This window comes from Neopelma chrysocephalum, unplaced genomic scaffold (genome assembly GCF_003984885.1).
Source record: "Neopelma chrysocephalum unplaced genomic scaffold, ASM398488v2 Primary Assembly neopelma1_23, whole genome shotgun sequence".
Classification (NCBI taxonomy): domain Eukaryota; kingdom Metazoa; phylum Chordata; class Aves; order Passeriformes; family Pipridae; genus Neopelma; species Neopelma chrysocephalum.
This window is the reverse complement of record NW_020897691.1, coordinates 34,753,326-34,768,159: the sequence shown is the minus strand read 5'-3', so window position 1 is coordinate 34,768,159 and position 14,834 is coordinate 34,753,326. Positions and strand designations below refer to the sequence as shown.

At 38.4% G+C, this 14,834-nt stretch overlaps 1 protein-coding gene across 2 annotated transcripts in view; it reads right to left on the bottom strand.

Moving 5' to 3' along the window:
* Window positions 1–643: 643 nt before the first annotated feature.
* REV3L (REV3 like, DNA directed polymerase zeta catalytic subunit) overlaps window positions 644–14,834 on the bottom strand; it is a 131,514-nt gene continuing 117,323 nt past the window's right edge. Inside the window, exons 24-32 of one of the 2 annotated variants that reach the window (XM_027692916.1) lie at window positions 14,171–14,279; window positions 13,126–13,332; window positions 12,385–12,494; window positions 11,246–11,360; window positions 8,150–8,287; window positions 7,053–7,243; window positions 5,770–6,016; window positions 4,177–4,386; window positions 644–1,802 (exon numbers count right to left, since the gene is read on the bottom strand). In XM_027692916.1, coding sequence (XP_027548717.1) covers window positions 1,662–1,802; window positions 4,177–4,386; window positions 5,770–6,016; window positions 7,053–7,243; window positions 8,150–8,287; window positions 11,246–11,360; window positions 12,385–12,494; window positions 13,126–13,332; window positions 14,171–14,279 — 1,468 coding nt within the window. In that variant the 3' untranslated portion in view covers window positions 644–1,661. The remainder of the gene's footprint in view (window positions 1,803–4,176; window positions 4,387–5,769; window positions 6,017–7,052; window positions 7,244–8,149; window positions 8,288–11,245; window positions 11,361–12,384; window positions 12,495–13,125; window positions 13,333–14,170; window positions 14,280–14,834) is intronic. The other variant, XM_027692926.1, reaches the window with a different exon arrangement.

The following is a 14,834-nucleotide window of genomic DNA, read 5'->3' as shown; positions in this document are numbered from 1 at the left end:
TTGAAGATGAGCACTCTGCTACAGTGTGAAAGGTAACCTCTTGCAGTTAAGTGTTATTTAATACTTTATCTCCATAGCACTGCCACGTACTGGAATGTACTGCAAGCAATCACACTCCTCGCATTTGCACTTTTATTCTGTACATGACCAATGCTTGAATGCAGGAGCAGGCAAACTTTTATGCCTTGATGGTTTATTTTTTTAGCTACTTTGCATCCAAGTACATTGCAATCTGTGGATGTTCCATTATATATTTAATAGTTTTTATTCTGCTTGGTGTGGGCTTTACATCGTACTGTATAATGTGAAATTTAATAGACTGACTTGTGTCTTGACTGTAATAAATTCCTATCTGGAGAAGGTACTCAGGTTCCTTGATGTAAATAAAGTTTTGGTCTATTTTTTAAAGCTACTCTGGACTCTAAATTTAAAACTTAGTCCCATTCTGACTAATGCAAAATTGGAAATATTTATCTTCTGGTTTGGGGAAGGCCTCTTAGAATTGCTACTGAGGTTTTAGATCCTAAAGTTTAAGCTGGATTCTTAACTCTTATTTGAGCAGTCTTTTTTATATTACTGTGTGTGCCAGACAAGGGAAACAAAGGTGTTTGTAAGTGAGGGTAAATATTAAAAAAAAAATGTAATTTTTTACCATATTGTTTTATTCAATTTTAATATGGTTTCCATTATTAACTTCTAAAACAAAATGATTTCCAGTTTAGAAAACAATGCACTGACCACATAATTCCTTTTCCATTTTATACAGTTATACAAATATTCTAAATACACATTTTGTCAAGATGGTGGCAAATAAGATTTAACTGTACAGTACATAAGGAAAGAAAATATTTTAAGCATATTTAGAAGCAATAGAAATGTCTATACAAAACAAGCAAAAATGGAATAAAATTTTATATTTAAAGTATTGCAACAGTCCCACAGGTTTGTAACAAAAATGTCTTTGCACAGTTCCTCACAATGCCCCATTAATAGCTAAAGCAAGACAGCAATTTTTAGAAAATGATGTTTCAAAATGCTACACATGATACTACTGCTTGCACAGTTTGATCAAATAATAATCTACTTGGAATCAAGCAAAACTTAGGAGGAGATATACCAACCAACTTTAAAATTATCTGTATAAAAGTCATTGCACATTATTTTACTCAGTTGTTTGAAAAGTAAAAAAGTGTATTTACAAAATATTTCGCAGACAAAATTATAAAGTGAATGGATAATATATAAGTAACACGTCTTGATACTGACAGTTCAAAAACACACACAAATGGTTTTATCATTTCAAGAGGTTTTCAGTGCTCGTTCCTCCAGGAAGTAAACTTGACTTCTACTTTGAAATGGATTTACAAGATGTTACACAGAGCTATTTCAACATCAGCATTATAAAACAGTATGTTAGAAACATGAAAGGAAGAAGAAATTTGTACATCTTAAAAAGTGAGCTATTCATAGATCAACAAATGGGTTGGGTTTGGTTTTTTTTTAATTTAGTTATGATAAATGTTCGTTATTCTTCAGATAATAAACCCAACAGGTAAAATGGAAATCCTGGACTAGATGAGAATTGAAGAAGCACCATGCACAATAGTGTGGTAAACACTGAAGAAAAAAAATAGCACCTGGAATCCTGTAACACAGATCATTTAAAACTGGTCAAGTAGCTGGCGAAGATATGGTGCCTTTGACAGTTCTCTGCTTACTCTGGAGAGCTTGAAAAGTATTGGGCAGTTGAGGGAGACGCACTGGATCTGTCGATCAGAGCAGCCTGTACAGTTCTTGCATATCTACATTACATGTAAAAAAAGCAAACCAGATTATTTTAAATGACACAAGCAAGGCATAAACCACTTGGGACTACTAAGTCAAGACTATCACCAGGACAGGCACAGCCCTGCTGCACTGAGCTTTTCCCCAACACAGAGGGATCCAGAGGAGCTCCCTTCTCTGCTGCAGCCCCTCCCGTCGCTGCCAGACGGCTCATTTGGCCACGGGTGGGGTGGCTGGCAGGCATCACCCACTCTAAACTGGGCAGAGAACAACAGCAGGACTGTACAGCCCGGGTTCAAATCCTGCTAATTACATTCTACTCACAAGTGGTGGTACTTGAAAAGCAAGGTAAATACGTTAAATGGATTTAAGCGGGACAGAGTGTTCTATGCATGATAAACTGTATAAAAGTTTCCTAGTGGAAAAAAAAAATCTCTTATTCTGCACTTATTCTCTGCAGAGGAAAGGGACTTTAAATAAATTACTCTTGTTTCAAAATAAGCTTCAATTAGAGTTTTATCTAGTCAGAGTCAATCATTCGTAAGACAGGAACACACAGGCTACATAAGTTGCACTGCTCTCCTTGTTCAAGGAACTCCTTATTAATGCTGCTTGAAAGTACTTTTAACATGAGATACCAGATTGAATAGCAGCAGGCACAGTTTTTCCAACGGTAGCTACCTTCAGAAAAGTCCTCTGCTTTGCTATTTTATTTTTATCCTTTGCAGCATTTGCCACCTCCAGTGGTTTTTCCAAAACCTCAGAAGTTTCCTTTCAACCACACCTGTGTTTTGTAACATTAAAATGTTACACATTTGCATAGCTTGAACAACAAACCAAAATTACATCACTTTGCTTTTAAAACTAGTTCTTTTCCCTCTTTCCATGTTAAAATTATTTGGGAACCAGCACCCTCTCAAGCCAGACCTGCATCAGCACCGAATTCCTGCAGACCAGAAACTCAGACTGACAACAGCCAGAGAGGAGCAGCCCCTCTTGGCCATGTGGCACCTCAGAGGATACCAGTCCTCTGGCCTGCAACCATGACCAAAAGGAACAGGATTTAAACAACTCGTTCCAGGGTTTGTAACCTCAGAAATACATCTGCCCTAGTTCTTTTAAAGAGGCTGTGGCTGGTTCAAATGCCAGGGACCAAACTAAACTGTACTTGGGACATGTTCTAAATTCAGTTTGTGTTGAGGGGAGAAGTCTACGGAAAAATCTACAGCACATAATTTTTAAGTAATTTTCTGCTGGCTCCAGCATGTTTATAGTCACAGGGGACCAAAAATTTAGGCTGTGAAGGATATATATGCCTTCATATTAAAATAAGACAGGTGTTCTTACAGAGACATCAAACACTGACTGGATCAGGATCCTAGGCCTTGCCGAGCTGTTGCAGGGACAAGAGAATGTTCTAATCAAACCCACTGATCCTTCTGTGGAGCTGGATCAATCTGCCAAGTTCTGATTTATTCCAGAACAAGAGCAATATAGAAGATTCAGAGTACCATAGAAAAACTGCAGAACATGCATCTCCTTACTTACTGCCATTTATAATGCAGATAAGAGCAAATATTACAAAATACATCAAGAAGTCCACACCTTAGTAATGCAATATTTATGAATAGTGAATTACAGTGGGTTTATAACAACCCCATGAGAACCTACTAAATCAGTGCTTAGACTACAGGAATGTTTATGTCCCTGAAATTCAGACAAGTCTTCAAAATTGTTCTTGTGGTAGTGCAAAAAATAAATTTTAACCAATATATTTATTAATTATAAAATACAACAGTATGAAAATTAGGTGAGGGTATACACGTTTCCACAAGAGGAGACACTGTGCTTTGCTATCATATATTCACGAGCAGAGTCAGCTACCCTCTTAATTGATTTCTAGCTCAAGAGAAAAAACAGCTTGGAAAATTCCTATGGAGAGGAAAGGTAACAAGAAAACCCCCAAGCTAAAACACATCCATGTTATACATATAAATAAATAAGTTTTCTGGCACAAACATTTTTGTTACTAGAGCATCATCCGTTATTTTAATGCAAAAAAGGTGAATCTTTCATACTTTCACAGCTCTCCATCACTGTCATTATAAAAAGGCACCTACAAACCATATAAGATAATCTTAAAAAAAAGAAGAAAATGAGAAAAGCATCTTCTGTTCTGAGCCCCTCTTTGCCTTCAGTTTTACACAAAGGTAAGGAGAGTAACAGCTGCTATGCTGCCTGCGACAGCAATGGGAAAAGCAAACAAGCTGCCGTGCATTTAACACCCGAACTGTACTTCCCATTTCTGTTGTGAGCACTCAGTAACACCCTGCTTTGGAATTCCAGCCCCTGTCTTTTGCTGACAGACATATGACAATGCTTTAATCGTACCTTGACCAGCTGTTCTTGCTTACGCTCCAACTCTCGGATTTCTTGGTTGAGAATCACTGCCACATGCTGTGGCTGACTTCTGCATTTATTACAGATCCCATACTGGGTCAGTTCATCACACACAGGACAGTGTAAGGTCGTGAAATATTGGGAGATGGTGCCTTTGCGTCCTTCTAGCTCAGTGCGGGCAGTTGAGGCAGCCTTCTGAATCTGTTAAGAAAAATAATTAAGAGGTAATGAACTTTCAAAGAGCAGCTTGCCTTACTTGTAGATTACATATGGTTTTTTTTCTTTAAGGAATAAGAAGGTACAAGACAGCCTGCAGGGCATGGGTTCATATACAAATTACGAACATGGATTGCATCACTCTGAAGAGTGCAGCATTGGCCCTGAAGTGAATAGAACCCACGCCTACATTTATTTCACTTTCTCATCTCACCAGAGAAGAGAAAGAATAACCAAAGAAATCCTCGGTCACATGCTAAACTCCTGATCTCAACTCAAATTCCACCTCCTGCAGTTGTTCCTTTTTTAGCTGCTGATCTGATTGACATCTAAACATGTCCTGGCTGCAGCCCCAGTGACTGCCTTCCAGATTCTCCCTGCCTTAAGAGTTTCTGTGCCAGTGCAGTCCTGGTCACAGAGCTGCCATGGTGCTTTGGTCCATGGCACTAACTCATGCTCTGATTTCCTTGGACAAGGCTCCACCTCTGCTCTGTCACCCAGGGAAGTTTGTTCTCTGCACTTGCTCCTGCTGCTGCATGACTTAAGCTTTGTGCTACCCTTCACTCTCCTGCTACTCTGCTCCCTGTGACTTCCTTGGTGCTATGTGGCCTTGCAGAAAGCCAGGGCTCTTTTCACCTTTTTAGAGCAGCTTACTGGAGATACTTAAGGTGACTGTCACAGTGCCATCGGAAAGGCAGAGAAAAGAAGAATTGAAGTCAGTCGAGGCTGTATTAAGAGTCTGCAGTGGGAAATATGAGGTACTACTATGTTGTTGAAGTCCACACTGAGCAAAGTAACACAGATACACACTGTCTTTTGCTATCCCTTTTTTGTAAGGGGTATCATGAACTAAAATCCAGCTATCTAACGCTTCTCTTCCTGCATCCCAATGACTTTTTGAACTTTTAGAAAAGTCAGGTTTGGATATAATTATTTTAAAATTTCTGGTGATACAAATTTTTGACGTTTTCCTGCTGCTGGGGCATACCACCTTTTCTATACAGAGGAAGGATCGTCAGAATGTTTTAGAAAATAGGATTTCCAACATCTATTATGCTAAACAGATGCATATACACATACTACTAAAAATATACAGCACAGCAAGACATTCTCATAAACTACGGAAGGAGTCAGAAGACAGAATATTACTGTGTGATCAACCCTGCACAGAAGAGCTGGCTGAAAAAACTGAAGTGAAAAAACCACACAGAAGATCTAAGAATCAGGACTGCATGTTTGAGCATCAAACACTGCTTTGTAAAATACTCTCTGCTGTTGCCTCATATAAACCTCATTCCATTAAAAGTCACAATGAAGCCAAACCCTGTACGGGTGCACTGCACTTGTTAACTGTTTGAAAACATTTACCCGTGGCAACTCATGGTACCAGCTGAAGACGTCTATGCCGATAAGTGAGAACACCCTGGCCAGCGGGGGCAGGATCTGTTTGGTGATATAGTACGTGGCGTTCAGCCTCAGGTTGGGATCCTGCAGGACTTCGATGGGCCGCCTCACCAGCTGTATCAGGGGCAGGCCGGGCATGCCGTACACAATGACGTAGGGCACTCGCTCCCCAACCCGTGGTTCAGAGCGACGGTCATAGGCAAGCATTCTCCTGTTTAAAAAATAGCCTTTGTAATACATCCAGAGGCAAATTCACAGTTAATCCATTTGGTTGTAAGCTTCCCTATCTGATTATATCAGTTGCTCTCCAGATGACTGGAGATAACATCTATTATGAAGCACAGGACCAAATTGTTTCATTTTTAATTTATCTTGTGATCAGACCTAAATTTTAGAACTTGGAACATGTGACCTAAAACACGTTCTATTTCATCACTTGGATTTGCATGCAAGTTGCTTTTTAGCTACCTCTTCCTTAAAGAAATATTTAAATAAAGAGCAGCTAGGGAATTAAAAAGAGCTCAAGTAGAATTTGCTTTCTGGTCAAATTGCCTTTGCTTTCTGAGATTGCTTGCTCAGTAGATTGATACCTGCTTCAAATTGGTATTCAGTTTGGACTTGGATTTTATTTTACCAAAAAAGTATAGCTTAATTGGAAGACCTTTTGTATTAAGCAAGGTGGCAAAATGTGCCAACTCACACTATCTATTTCTAATAAACATTATCAATGGGGTGAAATATTAACTTTAAGTAAGGTACTTTTTTAAAAATGAAAAATTATGCCTGGTAATGTATTTCACAGCACTGGGAGACATCACTATTACAATTTTTATCATATCTAGTATCTGTGAGTGATGGGTGGAGACTCAAGCCCTTATACAAAACCCAAAACATAAGTAACAGAAGGGAACACACTGTTACAACATCCGGACAAGACTTTACTGTCAAACACGTGTGGCTGCTTCCAGGACTACAAAATGGCTTTCTAGAACTATCTCATGCCTGATCTCTTTTCACACACAGAAGGAAGCCAGGGACAACTGCTACAACAGTATCTGAAGGACAGATCTTACTGCTACCCACAACTTGACAGTATAAAGGTCAAGAGAACAAATATCAATGATCTACTCATAATGTGCCAGTACAAAGATCAAGATAAAAAATAGCTATGATCTCCTCCCCATAACTTGTCAGCACAAAGGTCAAGATAAAAAATATCGATGATTAGCACTTCTTAATCTCATTACCTGGTGATTTCCAGGGCAGGTACACAGGCTCCAGGTCTGTAAGCTGAGCTCCCTCTGTACTCTTTTGCAAAGATAAAGTCTTGCATGCTGGCTTTTCCTTCCAGTAGCTTCATGCATTGATTCTGAACATACTGCTTGATCTGACTTATGTCCCGTGTTTCAAATAGCAACTTGATAGAACACTCAAGTATCTTTTTAAATAAATGAGAAAGGTGAGAAAACCATGTATGTTTAACTAAAAACAATTAATTCCAATTTATTCAGTAAATTACACGGAAATATGAATACACTGCTCAGAAAAAGTACCAGTGGTGAACTAGAATGTTAATATGACAATAGGTTGCAATCACTCCGCTCAAGGACATTCGTAAACACACTACTGGACGACTTTTTCCTCAGTTTGACATATCTTTCATGACGTCATCCATACTCCAGCACTAAGACTGCTTCAACAATTACAGAGGTCTTCCAGAGTATGAGAGAGGTTTTTTCCTGTCATCTAAAACATTTTGCCATGACTTTCTGACCACCTCAGCAAATAAAAGAATAAGGATTAAAAAAAAAAAAAGGAAAAAAAAAGGGGAAGTAAAAAAGAGCAGTAAATCCTCCAACTTGGTTACCTTTCTTACTGGCATAAAATTGTTTTAATTTGGCTAATAACAAGACCCATTTCTTTACAGCCTTCCAATACACAGTTTAAAATATACAGGTAAGAAAGCTTATTTTAAATGAATTCTTAACAAAACTAGATTTATGTAAGTGAGCTATTTAGCAGACCTATCAGTGTGTCTCACTCATCTGGGAGTTAATACGTACTTTCCGTTAGAGTGAACTGGATCAAGAATGGTCTTTTAAAGAACTTACATGGGCCAAGGGCTTTTTATGGGGTTTTTAGGGGATGAAATGTAAGATGTAAAATGCAAGTCCTTGTAATGCTGTGAAAGATCTTCAATTTATCTTTCAAATGGCTCATACTAGAAAAACAGATGAAATCTCGGACAACTCAAAAGGACTAGGAACTCTGAGAAAGAACAAATACAAAATGAAATAACAGAATACTATAATTTCACTCAGGAAGAAATCTATGAACATTTTACCTTGGAAACAGCAGGACAGGAGTCCCTTCGGACTGTCTCTATGCCTTTTGCATCAAATACTGGGTCCTTCTGGTCCAACGTTTCATACATGTAACCCACGTACCTCTTTTTAGTTTGCAGGACACATGGCAAGTAGACCTGAAATGTTTAGAAAGAAGATAGCCCAATCTGGCATGTGTTGAGAATATAAGGTGGCTTTGAACATAGAGGGTTTCCTAAGGAATACTTTACTTTGTTGCTGTTGTTGTGTTTTGTTTTTTTTGTTAAATCATTGAAACTGATAAACTACATCAAAGGACTGTTAAAGGATGGCTGATGAAGTTGGGATTCTGTGGAGTTCCATTCTTAAATCACTTCATACTTGATCTAGCTGAAGCTCAGATGAAAATTGACATTATAAATTGTTGCAAGTACCCTTATTTTTTTGGATTGTACCTGTCACCATTTCTAATGTAACTCCATTATCTTTCTTTCTAATAAAGGCAACTTCATTTTAATATCAGAGAAGAAAATGTTCCCAGGAAAAGTAGTGCTTAGAACTTTCTGTTTTCAAACTTTATCTAATTAGGAGGTGCCAAAAATGAGCTAGTATCTCCATCTGGGGAAAGTATGCTTTCTTAATGCCTATGCTTGGAGAATGGTTTTTTCATGAATGGATATTTAGGGTAATGGTCTCTTTTGTTTGTTTTCTCCAACCTCTTGATTGTGTCAGGATTCCTTGACCAGTTTTAAATGAAGGAATGGAGAATGATTTCTTCACAGTGTTATTAGGATAACACCACATCTTCCTGGCTCTTGTGGAAGAGGGAGCAGCGAATTTAGATTGCCTCAGGCTGAAGAGGGTCCTGCATATAGGTGTTCTATCTTCCCGAACAGATGCTCCGGCTTTGAGGCATTTTCCTGTTCCTATGCAAGGAAGCTACTGTATAAAGTGTACTCAGTATTTTGACCTGCAGGTGAAGAAGAGCACTTAAAGTGAAGCTATCTTCTCAAGTGTATCCTTCTACCTAGTGATTTATTTTCTGGCCAATTAATCCTTCAGCTTAATGACACAGAAATGCCTCAAAGTGGAAAGGGTCCCTGTACATCACTCAGGGAGCAAAAGTTGCTGTGCCTTCTACAGGAATCCTGACTTTTCTTGCTAATATTCTTCTACTGTATTTTCCATGGAAAATGGCAATTTGCTTACAAATTCTGACTGAACTTGTTGAGTCAGGTATGTACTTTGAAAATATCCGGATCACTAGAACTAATGCTAACTCACCTGAACACCTTGCTAAGGACTTTACAATGATAAACTTTCAGCAAAATTAGTAACACATTGCCTTGCTCTTCTAGAAAAGACTTGTTGTCATCAATATTTTTTCCAGAAGCCTACTGAATGGATTTTTATGATTTTTCATTTTATAGGTATATGTATGTATCACATGGACATACCCTGAAGTGTGCTAAGGCTGACTAAAGAATAAATATCAGGCTTGTAATTAATGCACTGGCATCAGGGATGGTGAACATTTTCTCTACTAAGTTGCACAAGTTGGTTTGAATGTAGGTATGTAACAGAGAATGACAGAATATGCCGAATTGGAAAGGACCTACAAGGATCACTGAGTCCAACTCTTAGTCCTGCACAGGACCATCCACAAGACTCACATCATGTGCCTGAGAGTATTATCCAAACGCTTCTTGAACTCAGACTAGGTGCTGTGACCACTTCTCTGGGGAGCCTGTTCCAGTACCCAGCATCATCTGGGTGAGGAACCTTTCTCTAATATCCAACCTAAACTTCCCCTGACGCAACTTCAGGCCATTCTCTCCGGTCCTGTCACTGGTCACCACAGAGAAGAAATCAGTGCCTGCCCCTCCTCTTCCCCTCACGAGGAAGTTGCAGACTGCAATGAGGTCTCCCCTCAGTCTCCTCTTCTCCAGGCTGAACAGACCAAGTGACCTCAGCCACTCCTCATACGGCTTCCCCTCAGGGCCCTTCACCATCTTCGTTGCCCTCTTTTGAATGCTCTCTAACAGCTTAATGTCTTTTTTACATTGTGGTGCCCAAAACTGCACAAAGGACTCAAGATGAGGCCACACCAGTGCAGAGCAGAGCGGGACAATCCCCTCCCTCGACCAGCTGGCAATGCTTAGCCTGATGCCCCCAGGACACGGTTGACCTTCCTGACTGCCAGGGCACTGCTGACTTATATTCAACTTGCCATCAACCAGGACCCCAGGTCCCTTTCTGTGGCACTGCTCTCCAGCATCTCATTCCCCAGTCTGTACAAACATCCAAGACTGCCCCATCTCAAGTGCAGAATCCAGCACTTTCCCTTGTTGAACTTCATATGGTTGATGATTGTCCAGTCCTCTAATTTGTCGAGGTCTCTCTGCAGGGCCTCCCTGCCTTCCAGGGAGTCAACAGCTCCTCAGAGTTTTGTATCATCTGCAAACTTGTTTAGTAATCCTTCCAGTCCTGCGTCCAAGTCATTTGTGAAGATGTTGAAGAGCACAGGGCCTAAGATGGAGCCCTGTGGACCCCACTAGTGACAGGTCACCAGTCTGATGTTACCCCATTCACTATCATCCTCTGTGCTCGACCCATGAGCCAATTGCTCACCCACCACATGATGTGTTTATCCAGCTGTGTGCTGGACATTTTGTCCAGAAGGATCCTGGGAGAGAGCATATTGATAGCTTTGCTGAAATCCAAAAAGTTTATATGAACTGGCTTCCCTTGTCAACTAGAGGTGTTACCTTGTCATAAAAAGAAATCAGAAATGCCAAACCAAGGGAGATGTTTACCAAAACTGATGAGACAAGAATTTCAAACTGCCTGATGCTGCCAGCACAACAGGCCACCATGCATCCTGATGTGAAAGTAGGAATATATCTTTTTGTTGTTGATACTGCAGTGCTCCTCTGACAAGGTCCCTGAGGTATTAAGGAGCTTGCAATATATGCCCAGAGAAACACAAAAGCACGTGACTGTTGTATATCCTTATCCTACATTAGGGTCCAGAAAGATCTTTTATCTTCTTTTTTTTTTTTTTAAATAACAGTGTTTTCACCCAACATACTCAAAGCAAAGTATTTTCCTTTTACCTTTTCAAACTTCAGTTTAACAGGTTTGGGGTTTGTTGCTGTTACAGCTTCAGCAATTTCTTGACCAATCTTAAAAGACTGCTCCTTCGTGGCTCCTTTCAAGAGTACAAACATGCTACAAGAAATCAGACATAGGAAATAAGCGCAAATTTGCTCAACTTGGTTCCTGAAAATTATAAGCTATAGTTTCCTGGGTAGCAAGGCAGGGATTTTGTCATCAACTGCATTCCCTTCAGCTGAGAAACTTCAGCGTTCAGTACGAAATGAGGAATGCCAAAGGCCTGACGAATGCTGTGACTAGCTGCTGAGGCTGAGAACACAACCGTTCCCAGGCACTGCAAAACTTGAGTTCACAGGAGAGAACTGTAAAGAACTCTGGCTATGCCACTTTTGCCGTCCACGAGCAGCAACAGGATTTTACTTCCTTTCTCCAACAATTTTTTTAAGTGAAACTACTATGAATTCAATATCTTTGAAATTTCAAGTCTTTTATCAAATCAAGCTGAAATCAGTCATTGGATTCACAAGTTGTTACAGAAGGACAGCCAGACAAGCATTGTTTCCCAATGGCTGAAAAATTACCTGAGTGTAGAACAGAGATGGATATACCTAGAGCATGGCTATTATTTAGATGAAAGATTGACTGAGAAAGGGGAGATATTTATATGATGTATTTCAGGCAGCCTAATAATATCTTTGCATGCTCTGGTGCCTGCTTCTGAATTGTATCCACTTTTGAAGCTTAAAATAGTGCCCTCCTCAAGAGGCAATGCCTACTATGTTATAAATACTCTATTTTATAAAATAAAAGCAACATCAGAAATGGGCACAAAACCAGTAATTTGGTAAACTAGATTTATACTAATTCACAACTGAAATAATATTATTTCCCCCCCCTCTTTCTGTTCCACAGAATTTTCAAAAGAAAGGAAACCTTCAAAGATCCAAGAGTCCTAACAAACTTGAGGAAACTGGATATTATTTACTTTGCATATTCTGCAAGACAGTAAGCAACATCCAAAGAGGGTCCACGTACTCTTTTCAGCATCATACATTCCCCTTTTTGAGACAAAAGAAAAATCTATCTACAAAGAATTACTATGATTTTAAAACATTATAAGAAGCAGACCATTAATTACCTGTCTGTATCACCATACACAACGTGAGCACCCCATTTTTTTGTATCATTCACCAATTTAATGGCACGCTCCAATGTTTCTCTGGCTTTGTGGACAATGCTATCTCCAATCTGCAAAGTTAAAGACAGATTGAAAAGCTTTATTCTACTATTAAACCAAACACTAGCTCATGGTAAACACAGCCTAACTGTCTCTGATCTGTTTATGAAAATTACTATATTGAGACAATATATTTTATTTTATGGTTTAAATGCACATAGGAAATAAAAAGCTTGCTTAAATTACCCCAAAATAATGAGAATTGAAGGAATAATGACAAAAAATATTAAGAATTAAAATAAAGAAAAATTTGGTTTAAACTTCTTCAGACATATTAAAAGTGTAAGGAGCAAGACATGACTGCTTTGGACCACTTTCTCTAGTTTTTGGATTCTGCTGATTCCTCTGAAAACCATGAAACAGCTACAATGTTTTATTTTATTTCCACTATTAGAACTGTAATCCAATCCACCTTTGGAGATAGTTCTACAGAAATGCCAACTTCAAATGCTCCTTATGGGAAGAAGAAAAATAAGACATTTCTTTCCAAAAGATCACAAATAAATCCTAAGTTGCTGATTTTCAGTATTACAAATAAAACCAGCTTTTTATAGTTTAAGTATGTTTCAAAAAATTATAATACTATGTTACCTGACTAGTGCCTTTCCCACATTTTTTTATATTTTTATTTGTAACCCTTACCTCAGTGCATGGCATTCTTCCAGAAAAATTAGCAGCAGTATAACCAAATGTAAAATTAGCAATATATTTAAGACCCAACTGACGAGCTTCAAGCATTCGAGTCACAGCCTTGTCATGCTTATAAGCCTTCATTGACTGTTTGACCATTATCCTAGTCTTCAAGATTTCTTCCAGCATCCTTGGCAGCACACCCTTTCTTACTGAAGGCTGCCATAAAGGGAACAAAGAAAAAAATTATGTTTAAAAGCCTAACCTAAACAGGTAGGAGTAAAATCAAAACCCAGAACTGTTAGTTAACCTCTGTCAGGAAGACAAATTAATTAGTAAGATGCCCTAGCCACCAACAGCTTGGCTTTTCCCACAGATATTACAAGGAACCTAGAATACAGGCAAAGCTCTTAAGGGCAGAGTAAACAACTTTTTGTTATTTGTTTTCATCAGCCCTGCTAATGGAATGTTCAGATAATCTTATTAAATAAAATGGGACTTCAATACTGTTAATTCTCAAAATATTAAATGTTGAAGGAATATTGTCTTTTAAAAATTCTGCAAATATTCTTTACTTAAAGTTTTTGTTTTCCATTAAATACATGTATGCTGGTAATTGGCTAACCATTTGTAAGAACTCCTGGCCATATCCATTACAAATCAGCCAGCAGAACACAAAATGAGAACAACAGTCAGGGAGTTTCATCTCCCAAACCATGACTCGTTTTCTAGGAAAGCATTCTGCAGGCAGGAGAACAATGAAGAGTTACACACAGATAATTACTGTTTGATCCCCAAACAAGTAAAATACAATTTAATTATAGATGAAATAAGCCTTCAGTAAAAAGGAAAACACAAAGATGACATTTTACTTCCTGAACTGCCAGAAGTTCAACACTTTGACAAATATAAAAAAACATTGTGAAATGGGAGATTGAACCTCCCCTTTCTGTCTGCTCTTAATGCAGTAAAATATAAACTACAATATCAATTTGACCTTAAGTTAGGCAGCCAACAGGGAGTGAAAATGCCTGTCAAAGAGCACTAGTATAATTACCTTGACAAAAGCTACTCCACTGGGTGACACTGTGATATCATGCCTAATCTGGTAAAGTAAGTCAGGAGGTACTCTGAGAGATGTACAGCCAAATTTGAATGCATCATATCTAATAAAGAGAAAATTTATATAAGAAGATAAGTCATTTATTTACAGTCCAATCAAGCACAGCATCAGCTCACATTGAAATGCTGATAATGCCAGCAAGGACAGAATAAACTCAGGTATAAACAAACATAACATCATTTCATATTTCTTAGCCATGTGCAAAAGGCTCTAGGAATAAAGTACTAATAAATGGCTGAATTCCAATGCATGCATAATTTATCAAGTCTCTTCTGTGTTAATGAATTATTTCCAAATTCTGAGTTAGTGGAGGCACGTATTCATACAGTAATGCCCTATGGAAACCATACATGTTTACCAAGTACCACATTCCACAAATTTTCTTCCTACGAACTCAGAATTTCAAATCAGAAACTTAAAAGCTTGATGGTGATGCCTAGCAATTACTGCATGCATCTTCCCATTCTTCAAAATACTGTTTTATAGAGGTAATTATAAAGAGTAATGAGATTTTTTCCAATTAACAGAATAACTGTTAAGCTCAATAAAAGATGCTACACATCTATTCATGAGAATAATTCATTGTATCTTTTAATTT